At 34.3% G+C, this 27,554-nt stretch overlaps 4 protein-coding genes across 4 annotated transcripts; 1 reads left to right on the forward strand and 3 right to left on the reverse strand.

Annotated features, from left to right (window-relative positions):
- Positions 1-769: 769 nt before the first annotated feature.
- On the forward strand, positions 770-3,590 carry LOC110805424 (protein FAR1-RELATED SEQUENCE 5-like). Its single transcript, XM_056832993.1, has 5 exons — positions 770-830; positions 1,316-1,659; positions 1,752-1,891; positions 1,978-2,064; positions 2,141-3,590. The coding sequence occupies exons 1-5, from the start codon at positions 770-772 to the stop codon at positions 3,588-3,590; spliced, it is 2,082 nt and encodes a 693-aa protein (XP_056688971.1).
- Positions 3,591-6,646: 3,056 nt separating this feature from the next.
- On the reverse strand, positions 6,647-14,391 carry LOC110781191 (uncharacterized). The gene is made up of 14 exons (XM_056832996.1): positions 14,336-14,391; positions 14,153-14,242; positions 12,825-12,914; positions 12,614-12,667; positions 12,389-12,472; positions 12,160-12,276; positions 11,789-11,875; positions 11,224-11,506; positions 10,910-11,022; positions 10,650-10,829; positions 9,725-10,325; positions 8,578-9,198; positions 8,171-8,431; positions 6,647-7,375 (listed from the first exon to the last, which is right to left on the reverse strand). The coding sequence occupies exons 1-14, from the start codon at positions 14,389-14,391 to the stop codon at positions 6,647-6,649; spliced, it is 3,366 nt and encodes a 1,121-aa protein (XP_056688974.1).
- A 5,183-nt stretch (positions 14,392-19,574) lies between these two features.
- Positions 19,575-21,152, reverse strand: LOC130463772 (uncharacterized). Its single transcript, XM_056833003.1, has one exon. It carries the CDS (start codon positions 21,150-21,152, stop codon positions 19,575-19,577), a length of 1,578 nt encoding a protein of 525 aa, XP_056688981.1.
- A 110-nt stretch (positions 21,153-21,262) lies between these two features.
- On the reverse strand, positions 21,263-22,780 carry LOC130463777 (uncharacterized). Its single transcript, XM_056833006.1, has one exon. The coding sequence runs from the start codon at positions 22,778-22,780 to the stop codon at positions 21,263-21,265; it is 1,518 nt and encodes a 505-aa protein (XP_056688984.1).
- Positions 22,781-27,554: the final 4,774 nt, after the last annotated feature.

Here is a 27,554-nt window from a genome sequence, read left to right on the forward strand (position 1 = left end):
TATATACATATATATATATATATATACATATATATATATATATATATACATATATATATATATATATAGGAAGGCTCCCGTAAGAACACTTCTTACGGTGAGAACACTTCCTTATGGTAAGAACACCTTCTTAACCATTGGATCTTATTTAATCTAACTGCTGAGATTTGCTCATTACTAATGGCAAGTTTTGTAAATTTCATGAAGTTTTTTTCTTTCCTTCTTTTTTTGTTTTTCGATTCTTTTTCTCTCTCTAAATTTTTTTTGGTTCTTTCTCTCTCCTCTTCTCGCGCAGCGATCTTCAATCGAAGACGAAGGAAAAAAATCGGATTTCGTTCACACTCTTCATCAAATTTATTAAATCTTCTGCGTTTTACCTTGAATTTCGGATTTCGATTTCAAATTTTGTTGATTATTCTCAATTGATCGATTTTGTTCATCAATTTTTTTCCCAGAATTTCACCAATTGTCGAAGGTATTTGAAGACTAATTTAATTTCTTTATTTGTTGTTTGTATTTATTTGAATTCGACTTTTGATTTTGTTTCGATTATGAACTTTTTCCTAATTCTCAATTGAACGATTATGAACTTTCATATTTTGATTAGAACTTTGTCCTCTTTTGATTTTCATTCGATTTCTAGCTTTTTATTGTTTTTAAATTGTTTTTGTTTGATTTTGTGTTTGTTTTTTGTTGTTGTTTTGTATTTAATCTCTAATTATTCTTAATTTTAATATTTCAGGTTAATTGTGCTATGTTTTTATTTTTTATGGCTTCTGCTAAAGTTGATATGTTATCTCATGTTTCTAGTTCATCAGTTACTCAATCAGGTATGATTTAATTCTCGCCTTCATTGTTGATGATGTTCTAAGTTTTATCAATCATGTTCTAAATATTTCTTTTTATGTTCTTTAGATCTTATTCATTTGTCTGTACTTTTATTCATATTGTAACATTTTTTTTTGTTCTAATTATTTGTTTTTATGCTCCTTACTTGTTTTTTGCATTTTTTAAACTTTTAATTTCATTTCCTAAAGTTTTTATCTCATGTTCTAAGTTTTTGTTTTTATGTTCTGCATAAGTTATGCACTGGTTTGAATTTTTTATTTTATTCTATGTTGTGCAGTTGGAATTATTATTAATTAACCATCAAGTTCTTCTGTTGGTACTCCTAGAGTGTTTACTTCATTGAGTCCTGGTGGTACTAGAGAATGGATTCCCTCTTGTTCCGAGGAGTTAAAACCTATTGTCGGAATGAATTTTAAAGATCCCGAGGAAGGTTTATCCTTTTATAAAGTTTATGCTACTGCTTCAGGTTTCACTTCTAGAAAAAGTACTACTACAAGAAGGAAGAAGGCTGGTGTAGTGGCGTTCCAGTATGTTGTATGTAATAAAGAAGGTTTTAAGGCATCTCGTAAGCCTGTTGTGGAAGCTGTTGAAGATAAATCAGACAAGGCTCGTTCTACACGAAGGCGAATGCTTACTCGTGTTGGTTGTGGTGCTCAAATGTGTATGAAAAACATTAATGGATCATATGTTGTGACATACTTCAAAGAAGAACATAATCATCCTTTATACACTCCTGGTTGTGCCAAATTTCATAAGCATGGGAGGAAAATGAGTATTTTGCATAAGAAGATTATTATTGATAATTCAAAGGTGTTTTTTATTCTTGTGTTCTAATGTTTCCTTCCTATGTTCTATAATATTTTGTGTATGTTCTAAATTGTGTGTTCTGTTTCCTTACACAGGTTAACATTGGTCCAGTGAAGTCTTTTAGAATAATGAAGGAGTTAACTGGATCATATGACAATGTTGGTGCATCTAAGCAAGATTTCAAAAAATTTCAGAGAGATTTGAAGGCATTAATTGAAGGATCTGATGCACAAATGTTTATCAATAATTTTCAGAATAAAAAGTTATTATGGAGTGCTTTTTTTATGATTATGAGTTAGATGAAGAAGATCAACTCTGTAGAGCTTTTTGGCCAGATCCTATTTGTAGAAAGAATTGTGCTCTTTTTGGAGATATGGTTTCATTTGATACTACCTTTTCAACAAATAGGTAATGTTCTATTCTTTATGCCTTATGATCTAAATGTTTTGTTCTTAAGTTCTAAACTCCTCTGTTTTTTTCCTAGGTACAATATGATACTTGGGCCGTTTACTGGAGTTGATCACCATAAAAAGTGTATTACCTTTGCTGCAGCTCTTATATCTAATGAGGATATAGTGTCTTTTGAGTGGGTTTTAAAAACATTTGTGAAGGCAATGGGAGGTAATGAGCCTCTCTGTTTGATTACTGATGAAGATCCTGCAATGAAAGTTGCCTTTCCCAAAGTCTTTCGTTCTACAAAGCATCGGTTTTGCATGTGGCATATTATGAAAAAGATGCCTGATAAAGTGTGTCGTGATCTTCCACCAGATTATGACTTTCTACAAAAGATTTGCAAAGCTGTTTGGAGTGAAGAGAATGAACCGTCTGAGTTTGAAGAGAGGTGGGCTAAGGTTATTAGTGAATTTAAGTTGGAAAACCATGACTGGTTGTTGCAAATTTATGAGAAGCGTGAAATGTGGATTCCGGCTTATTTTAGGGATTTATTTTTGTGTGGTATTATGCGAACCACATCAAGGTCAGAGAGTGAGAATAACTTTTATACTAAGTTCACTAATCCACATCTTACCCTTGTTGAGTTTTACATGAGATTCGAAAGTGCTTTGGATGCTCAACGCCATACTCAAGGTGAAAATGATAATTCTTCTAAACATAAACATCCTGAATGCAAAACACGTTCTGCCATAGAGAAATTTGCTTCTGAAGTTTACACGACAACTGTTTTTTATGAGTTTCAAGACGAGGTTGAATCAGCTCTTTTCTCTTGTGGGCTTGATAGTTTTAAGAAAGAATTTGGATTGGATGTTTATACTATTGGAGAAGGTTGTCGTGTCCGTAAGTTTGATGTTCTTTTTAATGTTGAAACATTTGATACTAGTTGTTTATGCAAGTCATTTGAAAGGCAAGGGATTCCTTGTAGGCATATGGTTTGGGTTTGGAAGGCAAAACATATTCAAAAAATTCCCGATGCTTATGTGCTTAACCGGTGGAGTATAATGGCATGTAAGAAGCCGATTTTTGATTTAGAAGGGAATGAGTTGGAGCAATGTGTTCAAGTTTTAGATAGGAAGAGATTGTTGAATGATTTGTGGAGTGAAATTCATTCTTGTGTGAGTTTGGCTCAAGGGAATGAATTGACACTAAGTGCTCTTGTGGATAATCTACGATCATTGAGGTTAGATTTGGAATCTCAAAGTAGTATTGTTGATGGATTGAGTGGTAGTGTTTCTAGCAATGCTCAAGATATTGAATTGCTTATTGGAGCTAGTGTGCCTAGTGAAATTTTGATCAAACCGCCTAAAGTATCAAAGAACAAAGGAACCGGGGTTCATGTTCAAGGTAGTGGAAGTGATAAACGGTTGAAGAGTGATAAAGAAAAAGCTATTGAACAAAGTCAAAAGAAGAAGAGGTTGTGTAAAGGTTGTAAGAAGTTGGGTTACCATGATATTCGTAATTGTCCCGAAAAAGAAAAGTAAAAATGTAAGTACTGTTGTTTGTTTAAGTTTTTTTTTGTTTTTTTATGTTCAAAAATATGTTGCCTAATGTTCTAATGTTTTGTTTTTATGTTCTAGTTTTGTTTTGTTTTTTTTTTATTATATATTATACTACTGTGTTTAAAATATTTAAATATGTGTTTGATTTTTCAGGGGTATCTGTGTTCTAGTTGTTTAATATTTAATGTTCTAGAAAAGAGGCCTTGTGTTCTATATTCAGGTACTGTATGTTCTATATATTTTCCTGTTTTTTTTTCTTATTTTAAATATTAATGTTTTTGATTTGTTTTCTTTTTTGTAGGTAAAATATTCACTGACTTCTTTGGAGGCTAGATACTCTTTTTTTGTTTTTATTTATTTATTGCATAGTATAATTTATTTGTTTTACGAACACAAATGTTATTTTTAAGTTTACATTTATTACTTTGTAATTTTTTTGTTCTTTTTTTCTGAAATATTTATTTTACATATGAATTACTGGTCTTTATAATATTGTTTGTTTAAAGTTTGCCTTCTGTAGTAGGATTTAATTTTGTATAATTTTTATTCCTTAGAACATGTTCATATCATCTTAGAACATATCCTTTTGTTTTAGAACATGTGTAGTTAACTTTTGATATTTCAACATTGTTTTACATAGGACGACTATGGGTTCAAAATATTATTTTGTGTATCAGAATTTCTATTATAACATATCTTGCTACTATTAGAAGTTGCCAATATATGTTTAAAACATATTAAATTAATAGTAAATAAACACGCAATGAACTTATGATAAATCTATTTTTAGAAATCAAAACATGCATATATTATCCGAAACAACATGTGAAAATCAACACACACAATCTTTTTCAAATATTATCTAGACTACATAACCTTGGTTCAAATTAAAAAAGGAACACACTGAAATTGTAATTCAAACAACCTTCAAGTCAAAGTATTATATAATAAAGTTCTAGTCTAATCATATTTAATCTAATCTATTCTCATCTCTTTCTTCCATTTCCTCGACTTCATTGAAATTGCATGATGCTCGTCATTCAGCTTTGATGATAATATTTTCCCACAATATTCTACCCTCAGTTTTTTGAGTATTTCAATCTGCAAATAACCAAAAAAAACATTAGAAACAATGTTTGTAACTTGAATGTACAATATTGTGGGAAAAATATGTTTTCCATTCTATTTCTTTTGTTATTTCTGTTGTTTTGTTGTTGTTTGTTCTTTTTTGTTCCTCTGTTTTATTTGATGTACCATGTTCTAAAACAGAGTGTCTTGTGTTTGAATGTGTGTCACACATGTTCTAAACTATTTTATCTTGTTCTTAAATGAATTCATATTGGAAAAAAAGAATACTTACATTGTCTTTCTCAAGTCCACATTCCCATTTTTCTGCATCTTCTGCCTCATATGTCTGCATGTGCCTCATCAAAAACACTCCACAATCATTCTTGTTGCTTAAGCTTCTCCATGGCATTTTAATTGTCCGAGTTTTAAATGATTCCACATACTCTGTGCTCTGAATCTTGTCGATATGGCAGAAAAAATTTGCAAACCCCCTCAACTGAGTAAGAAAAAAAAACATTAATTGCATTTTTTTATTATATTTTATAATTAAAATAATAGAATAAGTTAATGTATTACCATTTGTTTTGGTTCATTTGCATATTTCTTGAAGAACGAAATCTTTGCCGGCAATGGTCTATTATCGATGAGATCAAGTTTGCTTTCCAAGAAATTCACGAAAAGTAGGTAGAAGTGTGCTCCATTTACGACAGGCATGAATACCTGTTCAGTCAAATAGATGGCAGTTTAGGTGCTATGTTCATATTATCCAACAGTTTAAACTGAAATAAATTTTCAGGTTCTATGTTCATGTTCTAATCATTCTCTAACATGTTTTAACTTTAGATTCTTTATGTTCTAATTTTATTCATTATGGTTTTAAGGTTTCTATCAAGTATAAGTTTACAGCTTACCAGTTGTATATTTTTGAAGCTGTCCACTCCTGCATGATTCATCTCTGTTTCCATCCTTCTAAACAGAAATTCCATTCTCGCTTCTTGTGTATCATTTGCATTGAAATACGTGTTCGTGCATAGTGTAAGCTGAAAAATTAAACTCAGTGTTAGATATTTCATTAGTGATAAGTTATTCATATAACTTTAGTTAAATATAAATGTAATACACTTACGTAAATTTGTGTGGAGAAAAAGAATCTGTTTGTTTTCCCTACACCCCTCCTTTTGTTTTCCATGTTCAGGATATATGAATAAGCATCAATAATGTTGTTCACGAGATGTTCCTTAGCTGCCAGAGTATGTATATCTTCTCTAGTGATTGTGGTGACGGTGTCATAATACAAGATCTCCCTATAAATGACAGTTATTATTATTTGTTAGATTAAAAATATTAAATGTTTAACTTACATTAATAGACATGTACTTTAAAACTTACGTTATATCTCCTTCAGCAAATGCATACTCTGCCACCCTCCTATACCCTTCTTCAACATTCTTGAATTTGCTTTCATTTTCAATCATGAAAGGAGACCTTAAGTTCAATGGAAGTCTATCCACATTCCTTTTTTCCCTTCCTGTTTTTGATTCAATGATATTTTCTTTTTCCCTGTTTAACACAATAATATTTATTTATTATTAGAAAACAGTTTTATTAAACAAAGTAAACTATGTTTTTCTTTCTAAGGCACATGTTCCAAATAATGCGCTTCATGTTCTACAATAACATGTTAATTGTGATTTTCAACTGGAAAGAATTGAAGTCTTTTTTTTTTATAAATCTATTTTTTTAAAAATACATAATTTTCGTAAAATTTCCATCCAAAATACATAAATACAATTACTAATAAACAAAGGATATTATGTTCCAATTTCTAAGGCATATGTTCTAAATATTCTTGTTCATGTTCCAAAATAATATTTTAAAACTTATGTTCTAAATATTTTTTATAAATATATTGTTTTTAAAATACATCATTTTTCAAAAAATTTCATTCAAAATACATTAACACAATTACTTTACCCTTGAATCTGTTCCTTGCCCTTCTGTTTTGCATCTCCACTGTTCATAGCTTTCTCGTTTTCCTCAGCTGCTGCATCAGCCATTTTCATCAAATTTTCAGAAGTTGGTTCATCCACTGCATTTTCAGGCTGTTCTCCTTTTTTGGTTGGTGAGGGTGATAGTAAGTTGAAGCTTGTGTATTTTGCAATTTCAATCCTTGTGGTTTCTGGTGTTTCATTTGATGCAGATTTATTGGCAGGCTTCCTGATTTCAGAGTTGGAAGGAATTTCAGGTTCTGGGCTTGGGGTTTTTAATCTGAACTGTGGAGTTGGTATGTCTAGCCTTGGAGTATTGAAATACTCTGGATGATCCACTGTTTCATGTATCTGTGCTTCAGTTGGAGTTCTTTGATTCTTGTTTTTATTGGCCTTTTGCTCATAATACATATTCCATGCATTTGCCATTAACTTATCCAACTCCTCCATGAAACCAGGCTCGTCAAACAGATGCTGATCTTGGCTTAGAAGTGATGGGGTTTTGTTTTTTGGCTCTTCTTCATCTTTGTTTTGGCTCAGCTTTTGTTTCTTAGAGGTGTACTTGTTCCAAATGTTTTCAACTAGGCTATGCATTTTGTCTGTTGTATCAGCCTCGTTAAACATTTCATTTGCTTTGTCTAGCATGTTGTACATCTCGTTGACATTCGAAGCAAGCGTCTTTGCCAATGTACCAAAATTTTCCAAAAATTCCTATAATTTTGTAAACAATATATTAATATATTATTTTATTTCATATTTCTATTTAGGACATATAATTTTAATTTAGTTTTTAAGATAGTCAAACTTAGAACATATGTATAATATATTAGAACACACATAAGAAGGTTTAGAACATTAGACAAGTCAATTATTATGATTATATAACTTAGAACACAAGTATTTATTATTGTAATATTAGTTTTAAAATGTAGAACATAATAGAAACATGAGTATAAAGTATATTTAAAACATAGAACATAAGCATGCATAATTCGAACACACACTGGAATGTTTAGAACATTTACAAACCTAAGTATTATGAATATTTAAAACTTAGAACTCTAGTATTTATAATTGGATTGTTACTTTAAAAACTTAGAACATTATAAAACATGGTCATAAAGAATATTGAAACCTTAGATCATAAGCATACATAATTAGAACACACTAAGGAATGTTTAGAACATTTGACAAACTTAAGTATTATGAAATTTATATCTTAGAATACAAGTATATATCATTGTATTATTACTTTAAAAATTTAAAACATTAAAGAAACATGAGTATAAAGAAATTTTGAAAGTTAGAACATAAGTATTCATCATTAGAACTTTTATTAGAACATAACCCTTTATTAACAAGTTGCAAACATTTCTACTATTTTTTGTTTTTTCATATTTTCTATAGTTTTTTTTATGTATGTTCAAATTTATTGTTTTCATGTTCTAATTTTCATTTGAATGAGTTCTTTGTATTATCCAACATGTTCTAAATGAATGTTCTTACCATCATTTCAGATTTTGCATTTGAAGAAGATCCTGCCATATTTGTTGCTTCTGTTTTTTTTGGGATTTCGGCTTCGGGCATTGCATTTTCTTGGACAGTTGGCTCAGCTCCTATGCGATTCAGCACTATACCTTGACCAAATCCCCTTGCTTTTTCAATGGAAATTCTGTTTGTCATTCTTTCTCTGTTCCACACTGTTAAAAGTGGGATTTGTCTTGGTACTTGTTGGCCTTCTCTTTGTAATCGATCGAAGAACAACACCTGTTCATATTATGACAAAATTTATTTTTTATTCAATATATTAAGGAAGTATTAAAAGAACATTAAAAAAAGGAAACAGAAATATTTACCAAGAGGAATGGTAGAGGTCCTGTATAGAAAGAAGTTCCGGCTTTTCATTCACAAACAGATTTCTTCCAATGTCTGTACACAAACGTGCTCCAATCCAGATTAGCAATCGTGTTTGTGTTCATACAGCTGTACATGAATCTGATGTATACTTGTGGGTTGTTGGTTGATCTCATACAGGAGTTCACTGCAGCAATGACGAAGTTCCAAATGAACTCATTGGATACTGGTTCAAGCATCAGGTCCTTTATTCTAGAAATTAGTGGCAAGTTTGTTGGGCTTCCCTTCTTCAGTTTGAAACTTTTCCTCCATGTTGCTAAGAACTCTACATAATTATCATCAATGTCTTCATTTTCTGGCTCCACAATCTCTTCCCCTCCCAATGGTACACCATACACCTGATGAACATCTTCAGGTGTGACAAAAATTTCACCACTTCCAGGCAGAACTATTGACTGTCGATCTACATTTGAGCTTGACACTATGTAATCTGCCAACGCTGAATTGTGATTTGCCATGCTCAGACTCAGAAATCCCCCAAATCCAATTTTCCTGACAGCTTCCTTGTGCTCGTCAGGCATTATCTTGATAAGTTCTATCAATTGCGCTGGGGGAATCTTCTGATACAACACCACCTTTTTCTTTTGCTTTGGAACAATCGACTTTGTATCCTTATCAACCTCCAATATCTCCAAATAATCATCATCATCCTCTTCGATTTTCCTTAATTTTCCTTTGTTTTTTTCTGCTCTTGTCACAATCTGTAAAAAAAACATAGAACATATGTTGATCAGTAATAGAACATATCACTCATAGTTTAGAACATGTAAACTTATTACTTATTATAAGAATTTAGGATTTTAATTAATGTAATTATGTTCATTTATATATTAGAACATACGGTCTTACTTTGTTTTAAATTATTAAGTCATCATGTAAATATTTTTTTTATTATGTTCTAATTAAATTTACACATGTTTTAATTAATCAGGCATGTGTTCTAAATATTATTTTTATGTTATAAGTCACTGTACACATGTTTTAATTAATATTTGTATGTTCTAATTCAATGAACACATGTTTAAATTACTGTCTCTTGTGTTCTAATTTTATTAACATGTTCTAATTTTTATTTTTTTGCCTTTTTCTACCATTTTTTATGTTTTCTAGTTTATTATGAAGAATTTTTAATATTTTAAATGTTACCTGTAATTGTTGTCTCTTTCTCTTGTTGAATGGCTTTTTCTCCTTTTCCGCTTCTTCTTCTTCTACTTCTTCTTCTTCCGCCTCATAATTTTCATCATCTTCTTCATCTTCTTCATCGATGTCAGATTCTTCTTTCTTCACTGTTTTACGGGGCTTTCTCCCAACTTTCCTTTTTGTTTCCTTTACAATCTCTCTCTCTTCCTCCTCTTCTTCAACAGCTTTTTCACTTTCTTGTACTCTTAAGCTTCTTCTTGTTGGTGTTCTTGTTCCCAAGGCCTTTGCTGCCTTTTTCTGTACCACTCCCTTTCCTCTTTTTTCAACATCTTTTTCATCCTTTTTCTCTTCCTTTTTTGTTGTTGCATTCTTTTCCCCTTTTGTTCTTTTTCTTGGTGGTTGTGTCCTTGCCACTCTGAACTGACGAATCAGTATATCATCATCTGTTTCTTCATCGTCTTTTTCCACCGGATCTTCATCTTGTTTCTCAATGGTCACTGATTGCACTTTTGTCTTTGGTGCGACGCTTTTTCTCTTCATTCTTCTCGGAGGAGATGCAACAATTTCATCATTGTTAATGTTCTCATCTTCTTCATTAACTTCCTGCCTGTTAAACAGTAAAAATGCATTATAATTTATATTAGAACATGAGTTGTTAATGTGTTCTAAATTCTCAATTAAACTAATCATGTTCTAATTCAATTAACACATGGTTTAATTAATTATTCCTGAGTTCTAATTATATTTTATATGTTAAAACTAAGTTTACACATGTTTAATTAAATATTCTTATGATCTAACTTAGTGCACACATGTTCTAATTAATCTTTCTGGTGTTGTATTTATTTATAATATTTTCTAAAGAACTAGAAAATGCAAAATATTATATATAAACTACCCATGTTCTAATTAATTAGTTGATATTGCATACCTTGAAGTTGATTTGAGGTTTGTAGATTTATTCTCATCGTTCTCTTCTTCATCAGTTTCTGCGTTTTGATTTTCATCATCGTCAGTGTTCTGTTTTTCATCATCATCTGCATTATCATCCTCCTCCCTGGAATCCTTTTTCTCCATTGGGCAACCAGTTGGTTTCTTAACATTCTCCCACCTGTTAATTTATGTATAAAATTTATTCTCTTATAATTTAAATAATTTACTAAAATATATTTGTTTAAGTTTAGAACGTACCCTGTAGCTGTTCTTGGTATTTCTCTGTCACTGTTATCATTCTTTTCCTCATCACCAACTTCTTCATCATCTGTTTCATCATTTTCAGTTTCCACGAGGTCTTCTTCCTGTTCCTTTTCATTATCATAATGAACTTGTTCATCATCTTATTCTTCTTTGTTGGATTCATTCCTGAAACATATATTACATATGTAATTATATTTTTACATCCTTAAAATATATATATTTAAATTAAAATTAGATTAAATCTTTGGATCTTTGACTTACTTTGAATCATTGTTTTCCAACGAGTTTGCAATTGCTAATTGTATTGCCATTTCTAACTCCTCATCTTCTTTTTCTTCAGTAATTGTTTTTGTTCCTGAAGATGATGCTTCTAACTCATTTGAATGAGTTGTAACAGTTGGCAGCCTTAACTCATCAGCTTCTGTCTTCTCTTCCTTCTTTTCCTCTGATTTTGTTGGCTCTGCCTCGGCATTTTCTGTTTCTTTTTTATTTTTCAGGGGCATCTCTTCCTTTTCATGCTCTTTTGTGTTATCTTCCAACTTCTCAGATTCTTTATTCTCAGTTGTTACTTTCAACTTTTCCGATTCATTCCTTGAACAAAAATTATTACATATTGCACACTCTATTAGTACACACATACAACTAAATCCAAACATATATATGAAATTATACCATAGGATAGAATAATTAAAACATAAGGCCATGATATTAGAACATAAGTGTATTATATTAGAACATAAGTGTACAATAATAGAACATACATTACAGATAAAAATAACATTGATTCATTTGATTTAAATTTAAAATCAAACTAAATTAGTTCTGTTTTTCAAGTATTTTGAATGTGTTAATATTTTGATAAAAAATAATTACCTTTGATCATTGTCCAATATAGGTGCCGCCTTCACTCCATGAACATCAACTTTAATTTTGAATGTAACTTTTTTTTGTGGTTGACCCCTAAATGATTATAATTTATTCCAAATATCAGAACATAATTTTTTATTATAATGTATGAACATTTAAACAAGTTCCAAGTAATTAACAATTAGAACATAAGAGACACACATTTAGAACATAGGCAGCATACCTAGGATTTATTTTTTCCTTTTGTGGATTTTTAATCCTCACTATGATCCTTTCTTTTTCTTTCCTGTTTAGTTGTAGTTTTAAACATTTGTTAGTAAATGTTTTTAAATTGGAATTTATTTGTTCTTATTGTTAAATTTAATTAGGATTATTACCTCTTGATTGGAATTACTTCAGAAGTGGTTTGTACCTCTTCCGTAGTAAATTTCATGGTATGTTTAATCCTTTCTTTCGCTTGAGGGACTCTATTGTATTCAATTTCAAGAACACTCCTATCATATTGGTAAAACATTTTCAAACATAAGAAAATGCGGTAAGAACATTTAATATTTTATTAAAGAACATATTATGTATTCAATATTGAACTAAAATTCTGAAACTTACTTTTGAATCGAAATTGTTGATTCAGTTGATGTTGTTTGCAACACGGTCTCTTGTTCACCGTCTATTCTTTGCATATTCTCATTCCTATAAATAAATTGTATTTAATTATATTAAATGATCAGAAAATAAGTATACTAAATCAAAGTGCAGAAGACATGTTCTTAAGATTTTTCTTATGTTCTAAATATTTGCAAATATATTATAATTTAAATTCTGGAAAATTACCTTATAATGTCACATACCTCCTCTGTTTTGGCAACATCCTCTTCTGTTTTTTCTCTGTTTTCAATTAAATATGTTTTAGAACATGCATGATAATATTTGAAAATTTTACGCATGCCTTTAAAACTTGCATTATGACATTAAAACATGCTTTAAATAACATTTAGAACATACAGTATTTATTTTGTCACTCAATAAACTTTTATTTTCTTACGTTTCTGAAATATTTTCTTCTGTAGGATTTGTATGAAGACTTGAAACAACCGCATTATCAACCTTTTCGTAGTGTATGTCATCCTCCTTGCTGAAAAAATATTAGAATATTTACATAAATCCCACTGTTAGATAATATTAAAAAACTTTAGAACATGCTCAAACATTTTAAAATATCCATTTTATAAAATTAGATCATATGTTAAGTCAATGAAACATGTTGGAATGTTTAGAACATGGTAATATTTTTTAGAACACTTTTAGAGTTTTTTAGAACATGGTAATTTTTGTACAATATATCTATCTCATAATATTTAATAGTTAGTTTTAATTTAAGAACTTGCCTTAGAAAAACATTCTTACATTAGAACATGCTTAAAACATGGATTGAACATTAATGTATGTTTAGAATAGGATGAAAACATTCAAACATGTATTTTTATTATTAGAACATGTGTTGCAATGACATAAGAACATTCTTAAAATGTTTAGAACATGGTAAATTTTGTACAATATATCTATCTCATAATATTTAATAATTAGTTTTAGTTTTAGAACTTGCCTTAGAACAACATTCTTACATTAGAACATGCTTAAAACATGGATTGAACATTAATGTATGTTTAGAATAGGATGAAAACATTCAAACATGTATTTATATTATTAGAACATGTGTTGCAATGACATAAGAACATTCTTAAAATGTTTAGAACATGGAATCTTTTTTTTTATAATATCCTTTTAATCATGACTGATAACTTTAGAACTTTCCTTAAAACAACCTTTTGAAATTAGAACATGCTTAGAACATGCTTTGAACATTAATGTACCATTTGAATATTTTCTAAAACATTAATTCATGATTAAAACCTTTAGAACATGCTCCAAATTTAAAAGTTTTGTTTTATAAAGCAGATGTTGGCCCAAAACAATGAAACATGTTCGAATAACTTTAGAACATTCTTAACATCTTTAGAACATGGAAATTTTTCCGAACATTCTTTATCTACCACCAGATCCATCATTAAAACATTCAATCATGACTCTTAAATTTAGAACTTGCCTCAGAACATCATTCATACATTAGAAAATGCTTAAAAGATGTATTGAACATCATAAAAACATTGAAACATGTCTTAATATTATTAGAACATGCGGAAAAAATTAGAACATTCATATTTAATAACAGATGTGGTATAAAAACTTTAAATTATGACAATTAACTGTAGAACTTTATTTTGAACATAAATTTAACATTAGAACATGTTTAGAATAACAATTTTAGTCGATTTTCTTTATTTGAAACTCCAAATAAATTGAAATCCTTACGTATTTGTAGCTTTTTCTTCTGTTGAAGGAGCATTGACACTAGATTCGATTGCGTGTTCAGCTTCCTCGCTTTGCATGTGCTCGATTTTCCTTAATATTTCAAAATTAAGCAACAAAAATTAAAAAATTAATTGAAATTGACGAAAAATTTAAACTATTTGAATTTGTTAGATTATCACTAACCTTGTATTTTCGCAGTTGTTCGAAGAATCAATCGCATTTTCGTCACCTGACTCCATCGAAATTGCGTACAATTTTCAGCTTTCAAAATTTTTTGCGATTTTGTTGCAATTTTTTTTGATTAAGCGTGATTAAAGTATAGAATGATGAATTGTTGTTGTTTTTGCAATAATTCTGCCAGAATTCTATTAAATAGATAGTATTTGAGCGGTTTTTCGTCCGTTGTAGGGAGTGAGTGGGAGGTTGAGGAGAGAGAAAATGGTGAGAGAGAGGGAGTTATGGCAACTGATGAGAAATTTTTTTAATTTTTTTTTTAATATATTTTTGATCCGTTTTTTCTTATTTACGATCATGCCATTATGGCAGTGGCTGGGATGATCGTGGCCATTGATTTGATTCTAATCCAATGGTGTAGAAGGTGTTCTTATATAAGAAGTGTACTTACATATATATTAATTCAAATTATTGAAAATCACTCCATTTACTTACTAGTTTATCACAAGCCTCTTTTGTTTCGGGATTAACAATTACATATTTCCCATTTTTGTCGAGACTATGCATCGATCACCACCAATCATTGGCACGGGTGTTGCCACCGTTGGGGTATAATCCTTTTTCTTTCCATCTCTTCCTCTTTTCTTCATAAGTCTCGGGACCTAGCCGATGACTATGTTTTTTCTTCTTTGCATAATTTGAACACTTTTTGCGCTTTGCCTACAAAGTATACATGTCAACTTCAATGCAAAATGTAAACAATAAATTTATAAAGTACGTAGGTAGATTGTTTGAAAATTTACCACTGCATCTGGAGTTGTTTTTTGTGCAACAAAATCCTCCCATTCCTCTGGTGTGATGTGCTTCCAAATGTCAAAAGGGAGCTTTATCGGTGGCGCTTTTTCACCTTCTTTTTCACCTTCATTTTCACCATCATTTTCTCCTTCATTTTCTCCTTCATTTTCACCTTTCTCTGCCTTACTTATCTCTCTCGTCTTAGAAATCCAGCCACTCACCAACTTGGCTTTGAAATTTTTGAATCTCATACGTAGATTAGATTCAAAAACGTCATTCTTAGCTTGGGAAGGTTCAATATGGAATTGATTCTACACAAACAAATAAACATGGAAATGTTAGTTAACATGTATAGTCCCAAGCATAAATTCCCGAGCGCAAGACATATGATCAACAACTGAACAGATCAGAAACTGACCTGTTTAGCTGCTGATCTGCTGCTGCTGATCTGCAGCTGAACTGATCAGTTTCTGATCTGTTCAGCAGCTGATCTGCTGCTGCTGATCTGCAGCTGAACAGATCAGAAAGCAGATCAGCAGCTGAACTGATCAGTTTCTGATCTGTTCAGCTGCTGATCTGCTGCTGCTGATCTGCAGCTAAACTGATCAGATTCTGATCTGTTCAGCAGCTGATCTGCTGCTGCTGATCTACAGCGGAACAGATCACAAAACTGATCACCGATCTGTTCAGCAGCAGATCAGCAGCAGCAGATCAGCTGCTGAACATATCAGAATCTGATCAGTTCAGCTGCAAATCAGCAGCAGCAGATCAGCAGCTGAACAGGTCAGTTTCTGATCTGTTCAGCTGTTGATCATATGTCTTGCGCTCGGGAATTTGCATAATAATTATCACTATATATACAATGATTCATATGATTAGTTATATGTTTATGAAACTCATTTCAAGTTCGTTATGCACGCTTAAGGGTCATTTGGGTCGATATAAGTCATTTATGGCCAAAAATGGCATTTTCGATCTCAACTACCAACAAACAAACCTATATCCACATTCTAAACCTTTTTAATGATTCATATGAGTAGTTATATGTTTATGAAACTCATTTCAAGTTCGTTATGCACGCTTAAGGGTCATTTGGGTCGATATAAGTTATTTATGGCAAAAAATGGCATTTTCGATCCCAACTACCAACAAACAAACCTAAGTCCAAATTCTAAACCTTTTTAATGATTCATATGATTAGTTATATGATCATAAGACTCATTTCAAGTTCGTTATGCACGCCTATGGCTCATTTGGGACGATATAGGTCATTTATGGCCAAAAATGGCATTTTCGATCCCAACTACCAACAAACGAACCTATTTCCATATTCTAAACGTTTTTCATGATTCATATGATTAGTTATATGATTATAAGACTCATTTCAACTTCGTTATGCACGTCTATGGTTCATTTGGGTCGATATAGGTCATTTATGGTCAAAAATGGCATTTTCGAACCCAATTACCAACAAACGAACCTATATCCATATTCTAAATGTTTTTCATGTATGATTAGTTATATGATTACAAGACTCATTTCAAGTTCGTTATGCACGCCTAAGGGTCATTTGGGTCGATATAGGTAATTTTTGGCCAAAAATGGCATTTTCGATCCCAACTACCAACAAACGAACCTATTTCCATATTCTAAACGTTTTTCATGATTCATATGATTAGTTATATGATTATAAGACTCATTTCAAGTTCTTTATGCACGCCTATGGTTCATTTGGCTCGATATAGGTCATTTTTGGCCAAAAATCGCATTTTCGATCCCAACTGCCAACAAACGAACCTATTTCGATATTCTAAACGTTTTTCATTATTCATATGATTAGTTATATGATTATAAGACTCATTTCAAGTTCGTTATGCACGCCTATGGTTCATTTGGGTCGATATAGGTCATTTTTGGCCAAAAATCGCATTTTCGATCCCAAATACGAACAAACGAACCTATTTCGATATTAGATTTTTGAATCTTATACGTTAGTTAACATGTATAGTCCCAAGCATAACTTCCCGAGCGCAAGACATATGATCAACAGCTGAACATATCAGAAACTGACCTGTTCAGCTGCTGATCTGCTGCTGCTGATCTGCAGCGGAACAGATCAGTTTCTGATCTGTTCAGCTGCAGAATAGCATCAGCAGATCAGCAGCTGAACTGATCAGTTTCTGATCTGTTCAGCTGCTGATCTGCTGCTGCTGATCTACAGCTGAACTGATCAGATTCTGATCTGTTCAGCAGCAGATCAGCAGCTGAACATGTCAGTTTCTGATCTGTTCAGATCAGGTTCGCAAGCTCAGGGCTCGGTACATAATTCATGTCTTCCTGGAAATTTGATTACAGACATAAAACTACCGAGTGTAGACCAGTTTATAACAACTTAGACTAGTTAAATTTGATTACAGCTCGGTACATAATGCTTGAATACTCCAACTAAACAAACCATAATTCATATGGGAAGGATCCTGTTGTTTGATTTTCTACCGTGCATCACTCGTCCACCCGTGTGCACCTCAAACACATTCTGCACCATGTATAAAATAAACGCTTTGCACGTTCATTAAAATCGCGAATTACTTGGTCATACTTAGATTTTGTACTAATTTGCACTAATCCAATCAATACAAAGAACAATAGAACACAACATCTTAGACTTGAATGGATAATCAATATAAAATTTAATGCAACTTTAACAATCCAATCAAAATAGTTACAAGGTTGGTTACACACTGTATTACACAAACACACACACACACACACATTGTCACATCCACAGACAGATCAGTTTCTGTATGAATGAAATGAAGATTCGCTGAACAGATCAGTTTCTGATCTGTTCAGCTGCAGATCAGCAGCAGCAGATCAGCTGTTGAACAGATCAGAATCTGATCAGTTCAGCTGCAGATCAGCAGCAGCAGATCAGCTGCTGAACAGATCAGAATCTGATCAGTTCAGCTGCAGATCAGCAGCAGCAGATCAGCTGCTGAACTGATCAGTTTCAGCACGTGATCATGTCGTTGTTATGTTCGGACGTATTAGTTGTGCATGCTCTAGTTCGGTCATCAAGTACACGATTAGATAAATTTCTAGAATTAAAAATTAGGCTTACCATTGCATCATCCCAAAAAGTTTTCTTCAAGCCCTCGGGTACATCCTCCAATTTCATCAAAATTGAAATCTTCCGCATACGAAGGCCTGTAAATGTTGCATACTTACGGCGCCACTTACCACAAGGGTTATCGAATTCATTGTACTCCAAGTACATCTCTTCTCTCGCCCCAAGTCCTTTTGTTGGCCCTCTCCCCTTTCTCTTCACACGCTTTTTAACACTTTTACTTGTGCTAACTTCATTTGCCACCACATGTTGATGGTTATCAATTGGGGGGGCCCTATCGGCCATAACCTCAAACTGCTCAATTCTGTGTATATATTCATCATATCCACGATCTTCCGACTCACCTTTATCCTCCTCCACCGCTGCATCATAATCCCCATCCTCACTACGTTCATCATCATCATCATCCATCAGCTCATCCATAATAGGGTCATCATTATCATCCATGATAGAGCTATACCTGAAATTAAAGAAACACAACCACGTCACAAAACAAATACATCATTTGCATAATAATTATCACAATATATACAATGATTCATATGATTAGTTATATGTTTATGAAACTCATTTCAAGTTCGTTATGCACGCCTAAGGGTCATTTGGGTCGATATAAGTCATTTATGGCCAAAATTGGCATTTTCGATCCCAAATCTAAACAAATGAACCTAAGTCCAAATTCTAAACCTTTTTTTATGTGTCATATGCTTAGTTAGATGTTTCTAAGATTCATTTCAAGTTATTTATGCACAGCTAAGGCTCATATGGCTCGATATAGGTCATATATGGCCCAAAATGGCATATATAGTCCAAATTCTAAACAATTCATCCAATAGCACACAGAGAAAATAGTCAAACTTATATTAAAAGAAATGAACCTAAAAACAAAGCAAGACTACGAGGCCGAAGCCCAAATAGTCAGGCTCAAAATATGTCCAATACAAAATACCAAAATACCAAATACGTACAATACAAACTACCAATAGCTAAAATGTGACTATTTCCCCAATATAGTAACTTTAGGTTACAAATTTCAACACAACACAATACACAAGTACATTGCATCAATATGGTTTTCTTCAGTACACAATATACAAGTCTTGCACCACCAACACAATACACAAGTCTTGCACCACCAACTGCTCCTTGTTGGTTGTTTCTTCAGGCTGGTCTGAAGTCGCCTCTTGTGTTTTCTTGATTCATGTACTGTAGACCAATTGAACATGTGGCCTGTTAGTACGGTCCAACACACAGTGACAAGACCTAAATTAAAAAGCTAGATGTTGTGCCAATTTAACTTGTTTAAATTCATACCTCTAACCATTGCTAGATTTCGTCATCAACAAGTATTCCTTCTGTGTGATCAAAACGCATGTAATTTGTGTCATTATCCACATTGTTTGTCACTTCAGTTTTGAGATTGGTGAATGGAGGTGTATCATCAAAAGCATCATACTCGTCCTCATCCTCAACATCACCGACACCGAGGATGTTTCTCTTTCCCGGTACAACAATAGACCACTTCTTATCGGCAGGGTCGGTTATATAAAATATTTGCTTAGCTTGTGATACAAGTATAAATGGCTCTTCAGTCTCACGCAAACGACCCAGGTCTACAAGAGTGAACCCACAAGGATCATCCCTTTTTACACACCTCTTATTATTATCAGCCCACTTGCACCAAAATAGACCAACAGTCAATTTTGTTCCGTACTTAAGCTCCCATATATCTTGGACTCGCCCATAGTAAGACAACTCGGCATCAACCGGAGATCCATCCTTAGCACTAGCATACTCTCTTGATGACGCCACAAGGGAGACACCACTATTTTGCACTGACAAGGACTTCTGATCTTGGCGCTCGGTCCAAAATGTGTATCCATTGACATCATAACCCTGATATGACTGCACGGCTTCCCAAGGACCAAGAGCTAGATACTGAACAGTTTCACAAACAGTATTACCGGCTACCTCTAGTTCACCCATCACCTTATTTTGGAACCATTTAATGAACTCTCTATTATGCAATTGCGTCAATTCTCTTTCCCCTTTGGAAGGGTATTCATTAGCCAATTCCTGCTTATGCATCACCAAATATGGGTGGACGGCTAGAATATGATGCAACACATATAAGTGAGCTTGTAATAGCTTATGCGTAGGAGGTGAGATCAATTTTGACCCAATTGTACCCTTGCCTTCTAGTCTTCCCTCATACCGAGATGTAGGAAGTCCAATCGGTTCAGGTTTTGCTAAATACTCGGCCACAAAATTTCCAACTTCTTCACCCACGTTGCCTTGAATCATACTACCTTCTGGTTGTGCAGGATTCCTCACTTTATCTTGTAAAACACCCATGTGTCTCTCAAAAGGATAACACCACCTCAAGAACACTAGACCGCACAACTTAATTTCTCGAACAAGATGGCTAATTAAATGAACCATTATGTCAAAGAACGAAGGTGGAAAATACATCTCAAATTCACATAATGTTTGGATTACTTTGTTCTGAAGTTCATCGAGTGTTGACGGATCAAGCACTTTGCTACATATCGTATTGAAAAATGAACAAAGACTAGTAATACTATGTCTCACATGCTTTGGCAATATCCCCCGAATTGCAATGGGTAAGAAAGTTTGCATCATGACATGACAATCGTGAGATTTCATACTTGTCAACTTCAACTCGCCATTTAAAGACACAAATCTTTTCATGTTCGATGAGTACCCCGAGGGAGCCTTAATGCCATACAAGCACTCACAAAATAACCGCTTTTCTAATTTGGACAATGTGTAACAAGCCGGAGGCAAGTAATGGGTTTTCTTCTTCCCTTTGTCGTTGCCCTTTTCTTTGCCTTTGCCTTTGCCTTTGCCTTTTCCTTTTGTCTTGGCACCCCCTGTTTCCATTTCCTTCGTTCTATTATTTCCCGAAGTCTGAGGCCACAACTCTGGACGAAGCCCCTTACTTTTAAAGTATTCTCGCACTCCCTTGGTATCCTTTGTCTTGCCCGGAATATTCATAAGTGTCCCAAGAATTGCGTCACAAACATTTTTCTCGATATGCATGACGTCAAGACAATGCCTAACCGGTAGATCTTTCCAATATGGAAGTTTCCAAAACACATACTTTTTTTCCATAATCCAGTTGTACCCTTGTCTTTCACTGACTTGCCGAAGACCGTTTCAACACCCTTGACCCACTCATAAACTTCCTTACCAGTCAACTCTCTACGAGCGACATCCATCTCAACATTCCCATCGAATTCTGTCTTCATCTTACGATAGGGATGATCACGTCTAAGAAGCCTTCGCGTTCGCAAGAACACATATTTGTGACATTCAGAAATATATTTGGATTGTGTATCCTCTTCACAAGTCGGGCATGCTTTCATTCCTTTGTTCTTGTAGCCGGATAAGTTACCATAACCAGGGAAGTCATTGATGGTGCAGAAAAGCATTGCACGCAATCTAAACGTCTCATTTGCATGTGCATCAAATACAGAAACCCCTTCATCCCACATCTTTCTCAAATCATCAACGAGAGGTTCAAGGTAGACATCTATGTCGTTTCCCGGTTGTTTAGGCCCCGATATAAGAAGCGACAACATGATGTACTTGCGTTTCATACACAACCAAGGAGGTAAATTATATATGACTAAAAGTACTGGCCATGTACTATGTTGGGAGCTAAGAGTGCCAAATGGATTCATCCCATCCGTACATAACCCAAGCCTCAAATTCCGAGGTTCCTTACCAAAAGTGTCATGAAGCTTGTCAATAGTCTTCCACTGGGGAGAATCAGCAGGAGGCCTAAGCAAACCATCTCTCTTCCTTCGATCAGGATCTGCATGCCACCTCAAATTCCTTGCATCTTTTTTTATCGAAAACAAGCGCTTGAATCTCGGTATTATGGGAAGATACCACAACACCTTAGCTAGGTACACATTCTTACCCTCGCTTACCCCTTTGCGTTTGTAACGCGACACTCCGCACCGTGGACACTTATCCAAATTCTCATACTGCTTATGATATAGCAGACAATCGTTTGGACAAGAATGTATCTTCTTGTACTCTAAACCAAAGGGACACATGAGCTTCTTGGCATAATAGTTCGACCTGGGAAGTTCATTGCCAGCCGGTAACATATCACTTAGCGCCACCAACAACTCAGTGAAACTAATGTCAGCCCAGCCTCCGCTTGTCTTGATATTGTAGAGTGTGCAAACAGCGGAAAGCTTGCTATACTTTGTACAACCAGGATACAATGGCGTTTCAGCTGCCTTAGACAAGCACTCAAAAACACGATCGCGAACTTCATCCTCGACCTCGTGCAACATGTCCTCGACACGATCATTATCATCATCAATATTATTTTCAACGTCATCGTCATCCTCATCCTCAAAACAATCGGCTTCCCCTTCCGCATAGATAGCTTCTTCTTGTTCATGCACAACATTCTTACTAGAATTACCTACGTACACTCCACTCTCACCATGATAAACCCATACATGGTAATTAGGTCTAAACCCACGCATAAATACATGATCTCTAATCACCAAAACATTATTGACCGTGTTCACATTCTCACAATCGGCACAAGGACAATAAAACTCTTTGACCCCAAGCACTCATACAGAACTCCGAAACCCCATGCATGAAATCCTTTGTGTCACGTCTACCATACATCCAACTACGATCCATCTCCGGGAACTTCTAAACAAACCAAAACCCCCGTTTAATTGGCATAGAAAAGCAAAAACTCTACCACTTTAGCATATGCATACAGAAGTTGATTTATCGAATGAATGCATGCTTCCAAAGGTCCTTATCACTCCAACCTAACCCATCCTTGAACGTCTAACCCCACTAGTGAATGCATGTCAACTATTCAATTCTAAGGAAAATCCGGCAGCATTTCCCTACTGTTCACCAAGTACACGATGTAGGTAAGTTATTACCTACATATGTACCCAGAGAACAAAATAGGGAAACGACGAGCCAGTATATTCCTTAGAATCAAAAAGAAGACATACATTCACTTCCTAAGTGAGATTAGACGTCCAAGAACAGTCTCAAACCGGGGACTATTCAAGACTTACTCCTAACGAGTAAGTCTTGAACGGGTATCTAGGCATATGATGATGATGCATTTACTTCTAGACAATAATGTAAACAGTAACATATATACATAAATGCTCGAAAATAAAGTGTAAAGGGGGAAAACTCACCTAAAAATCAATCGACAATTGAATTTCCTACTGAACAGGGTGGGGAAGCGTCTAGCCTGCACATAGGAGCAAGAAGCTATTAGATTACAAAAAAGTGAATTGCATGTGTTCTACTGATAATAAAAAGATTTTAGGCCGCATACAGATGAGATCAACAAATTAAAAATAAGGAATTGTGTTCTTCATAATAACAAGATTTAGGCCTTATTTTCATAACTCGTTTGTTTTCTTTGTTTTTATAAAATTTTAAATTTTAATTGGTTTTATTAGTTTTTAGTTTTCATTATATATTTCTAATTGTATTTGTTCTTCTATTATAATAATTAATATTATTATAATTATAATTATTATAATAATAATAATTATTATTATTATTATTATTATTATTATTATTAATTATAATTTTTATTTTTATTTTATTATTATTATTATTATTATTATTATTATATATAATTTTGATTTTTATTATGATTTGTATTATTATTATATAGTGATTTTTATTATGATTTGTATTATTATTATTATTATTATTATTATTATTATTATATATAATTTTGATTATTATTATTATTATTATTATTATTTTTATGCAATATTTTTATTTTTATGCAATATTATTATTATTATTTTTATGCAATATTATTATTATTTTTTATTTTTATTATGATTTGTATTAATAATTTTGATTTTTATTATGATTTGTATTATTATTATATAGTGATTTTTATTATGATTTGTATTATTATTATTATTATATATAATTTTGATTTGTATTATAATTATTATTATTTTTATGCAATACACCACTGACCACTTCCCACGTACCACCACCTCCCTCCCACGTACCACCACCACTGACCACCTCCCTCCCACGACTGCCCACCACCACCTCCCACCACCACCAATACAACTCACTCCCACTGACCACCTCCCCCCACTCCCACCACGTACCGAATCAACCAACGCACTACCACCACAAGAACAAAACCGATCGACAAAGCAATTTCATATAAAATAAGGATGTAATTTAACTAAATTATGCAATTAAACCATACCTAGGAACATCAACCACCTAATATGGAGAGAATTGAGTGGTGAGTGAAGACAATTGTGTGCCGATACGTGAGAACGAGCAGAGGAGGCGCAACGTGGGCCTCGTCGCCGGTACGTGAAGATGAAGCATAGCCTCAGAGGAGGCCGGTGAAGGGGAGGCGCAGTGCCTCGTCGCCGGTGAAGTGACGCAGCTAGGCCGCCGGTGAAGAAGAACAGCCCTAGTTACATTGGAGGCCAGCGAAGAAGAAGTACGGTGAAGATCGAAGCACTGCGCCCACCGGTGGTTGGAGGCCGGTAAAGAAGAACGGCAGACGTTGGAGACGGTGGTGATGGTGCGCGGTGATGGTGGCCGGAGAAACGAGAGAAGGAGACGTGAGTAGTACGGAATTACGTGGGCTGCTGTTCTGTGAATTGCTAAGTGCGTGAAATGTGAATTGCTTAGGTTTAAGTTGCCCTTGTTTCAAATTGGAGGGAAACTTTTGTTCATTTAATATTTTTTTTTAAGCATTATAAGGTGCTCTTGTTGTATAAGGGCAACTTATGTTGAGCAACTTATAAGGTTTTTTCCTCTAGTGTTTCCACCTAATCCTTCCGGTTTTGGTAATGCTCCTCCACCACTCCCGTCTCCTAAGTCTAATCTTGAGGCTCTCATGGAGTTGTTTGTGGGGGCGCAAGCCAAAATGAATGTGGAATTTGAGGATGGATTCAAGCAATCCAATACTCATCTTAAGATGATTGAAACTCAACTAGCTCAACTAGATAGCACAATCAAAGAGCGTCAAGTGCATACAAGTCTCCCACCCCAAGGTCAAGCACAACCTAAGAAAATGTATGTTGTTGTGACTAGGAGTGGGAAGACTCTTGTTGATAGTGCTAAGCTAAGTGAAGCTTCAAGTTCTAGGGGGGAGATTTCTAAGGGAGTTGAGTCTAATGACGATGATAAGGTTGAGGAGGAGTCTCACTTTGATGATGTGAGTGATGGTTTGAAGCCAACGAAGGCTACTCCTCTACCTCTCCCTACTCCCAAAATCCCCTATCCTCAAAGGTTTTTAGGGAAAAGTTTGGATAAATAGTTTTCTAAGTTTCTTGATGTGATAAGTAAGTTGCATGTCTCATTGTCCCTCACCGAGGCACTCAAACAAATGCCCCACTATTCTAGATTCATGAGGGACGTTCTTAGTGGCAAGAGAAGTTGTGAACCCAAAGAGACCGTGCAACTCACGGAGAGTTGTAGCGCTCTGATTCAAAGCTCCTTCCCTCCAAAACTCAAAGATCCCGGGAGTTTTTCTATCCCTTGTAACATTCAAAAGCTCAAATTTGATAATGCTCTTTCTGATTTGGGGACAAGTGTGAGTATCTTGCCATATAAGATCTATGAGAAGCTTAATCTAGGTGATCTCTCTCTTACCGCCATGACATTGCAACTAGCCGATCGATCGGCTATGTATCCATTGGGTAGGATTGAGGATGTTCCCCTCGTTGTTGGCAAGCTTACTTTTCTTGTTGACTTCGTAGTCTTGGACATCGATGAGGATGCTCATACCCCTATTATCTTAGGGAGGCCATTTTCGGCTACCGCGGGTGCCCTTATTGATGTGCAAGGGGGGCTAATCACCTTGAAAGTGGGTGATTCAAAAGATAGCTTCAAGCTTCCCCTAGGTGAAGGGTGTTTTCCTAAGATGAAAAGTTGTATGAAGGTAGAGACTATTGCTTGTATTGAGAGCCATTGCTCGCATGCTAACCCTTCTAACGACTTTTGTATTTCTAAGTGTGCTAATGAGCTTGCTAAGTCCCCTCTCAATGACAAGAAGGTCCATGTGATCCCAAGGGTTTTGGGGAATAAGTTTGATGATATTATAACCATTCCCGAGATATTTGGGATGCATGTGGATGATGATGTTAGAGATTCAGCCTCCAAAGTGGTTCATGACTCGGCTAAGAAATCCAAGAGACCAAAGAAGGCCAAGGAGAAGCTTGGTGGTGGTTTGCTTGGTTGGCGCCTCATGTGTGGTGATGTTGTTAAGGTGTTTGTGCCCAAAGGGGCAAAGAGAATTTTTTTTGACATGTGACGATCCAAAACTGGTTGCATTTGACCCCCCCCCCCCCCCACCCCGTGAATTTGGGGGGCACCGTCAAGCTAATGACATTAAACGAGCGCTACCGGGAGGCAACCCGTGTATTGGTATTTTCTCTCTCCTTCCCCCATGTATTTGGAATCAGCCTATTGGTCTGATGATAATGTCGTTCGACGGTTTTGGCAGTCATCACCTTCCTCCTCTTGCCGATCTTCTTCATTTCCTAGTCGGCCTCATAAATGTTAGATTTAACTTTATTTTTGGGTGGTTGGGTTTTAGATCTTTTTGGTAAATGTTGTTAGGGCACTTGTTTTGATGTAATTATGCTGAACATCGTATAATTGTAGTGGTATTGGGTTTAACCGGTACCATTGTGCCTTGTGTTCAGCTAATCACTCCGCGAGCTTTTTGGGTGATGGTTGTCGGTTTATTGTGTTTTCTTTTTTGTAATCGAATGTTTGACTACCCTTTTGATGGTTTTTTCTGCTGTTTATTTGTTTCTCATTTCAACTTCTTTCTTGCCATCTGAAATTATATGGCGTAGAGTATTTGCTATTAATTGTGTATGTTTTTTATGGTGGGGCTTGCACTCGGCATTCTTCGCGATTTATTTAAGTTGCTCTACGCCATACTTTTTCGTCTGAATACTTGTGTTTAGCATTGGAGTGCCGTCTGAAGGGTATTTATTGTCTCCAAGGATACTAATCACAACAACATATTATGGACTTCTACGCTTCACAGTAAAGTGCCCATACGCCATTTATTTTCTTTACTGCTACTAATCACATCCATACACTTCGTTGAATGCTACGCTTCACAATGGAGTGCCCCTTAACGACATTTATTTTCTCCAAAGCTACTAATCACAACAAGTTATTATGGGCTGCTACGCTTCACAGTAAAGTGCCCATACGGCATTTATTTTCTTTACTGCTACTAATCACATCCACACA

The sequence above is a fragment of the Spinacia oleracea genome, chromosome 1 (assembly GCF_020520425.1).
Source record: "Spinacia oleracea cultivar Varoflay chromosome 1, BTI_SOV_V1, whole genome shotgun sequence".
In the NCBI taxonomy this organism is placed as follows: domain Eukaryota; kingdom Viridiplantae; phylum Streptophyta; class Magnoliopsida; order Caryophyllales; family Amaranthaceae; genus Spinacia; species Spinacia oleracea.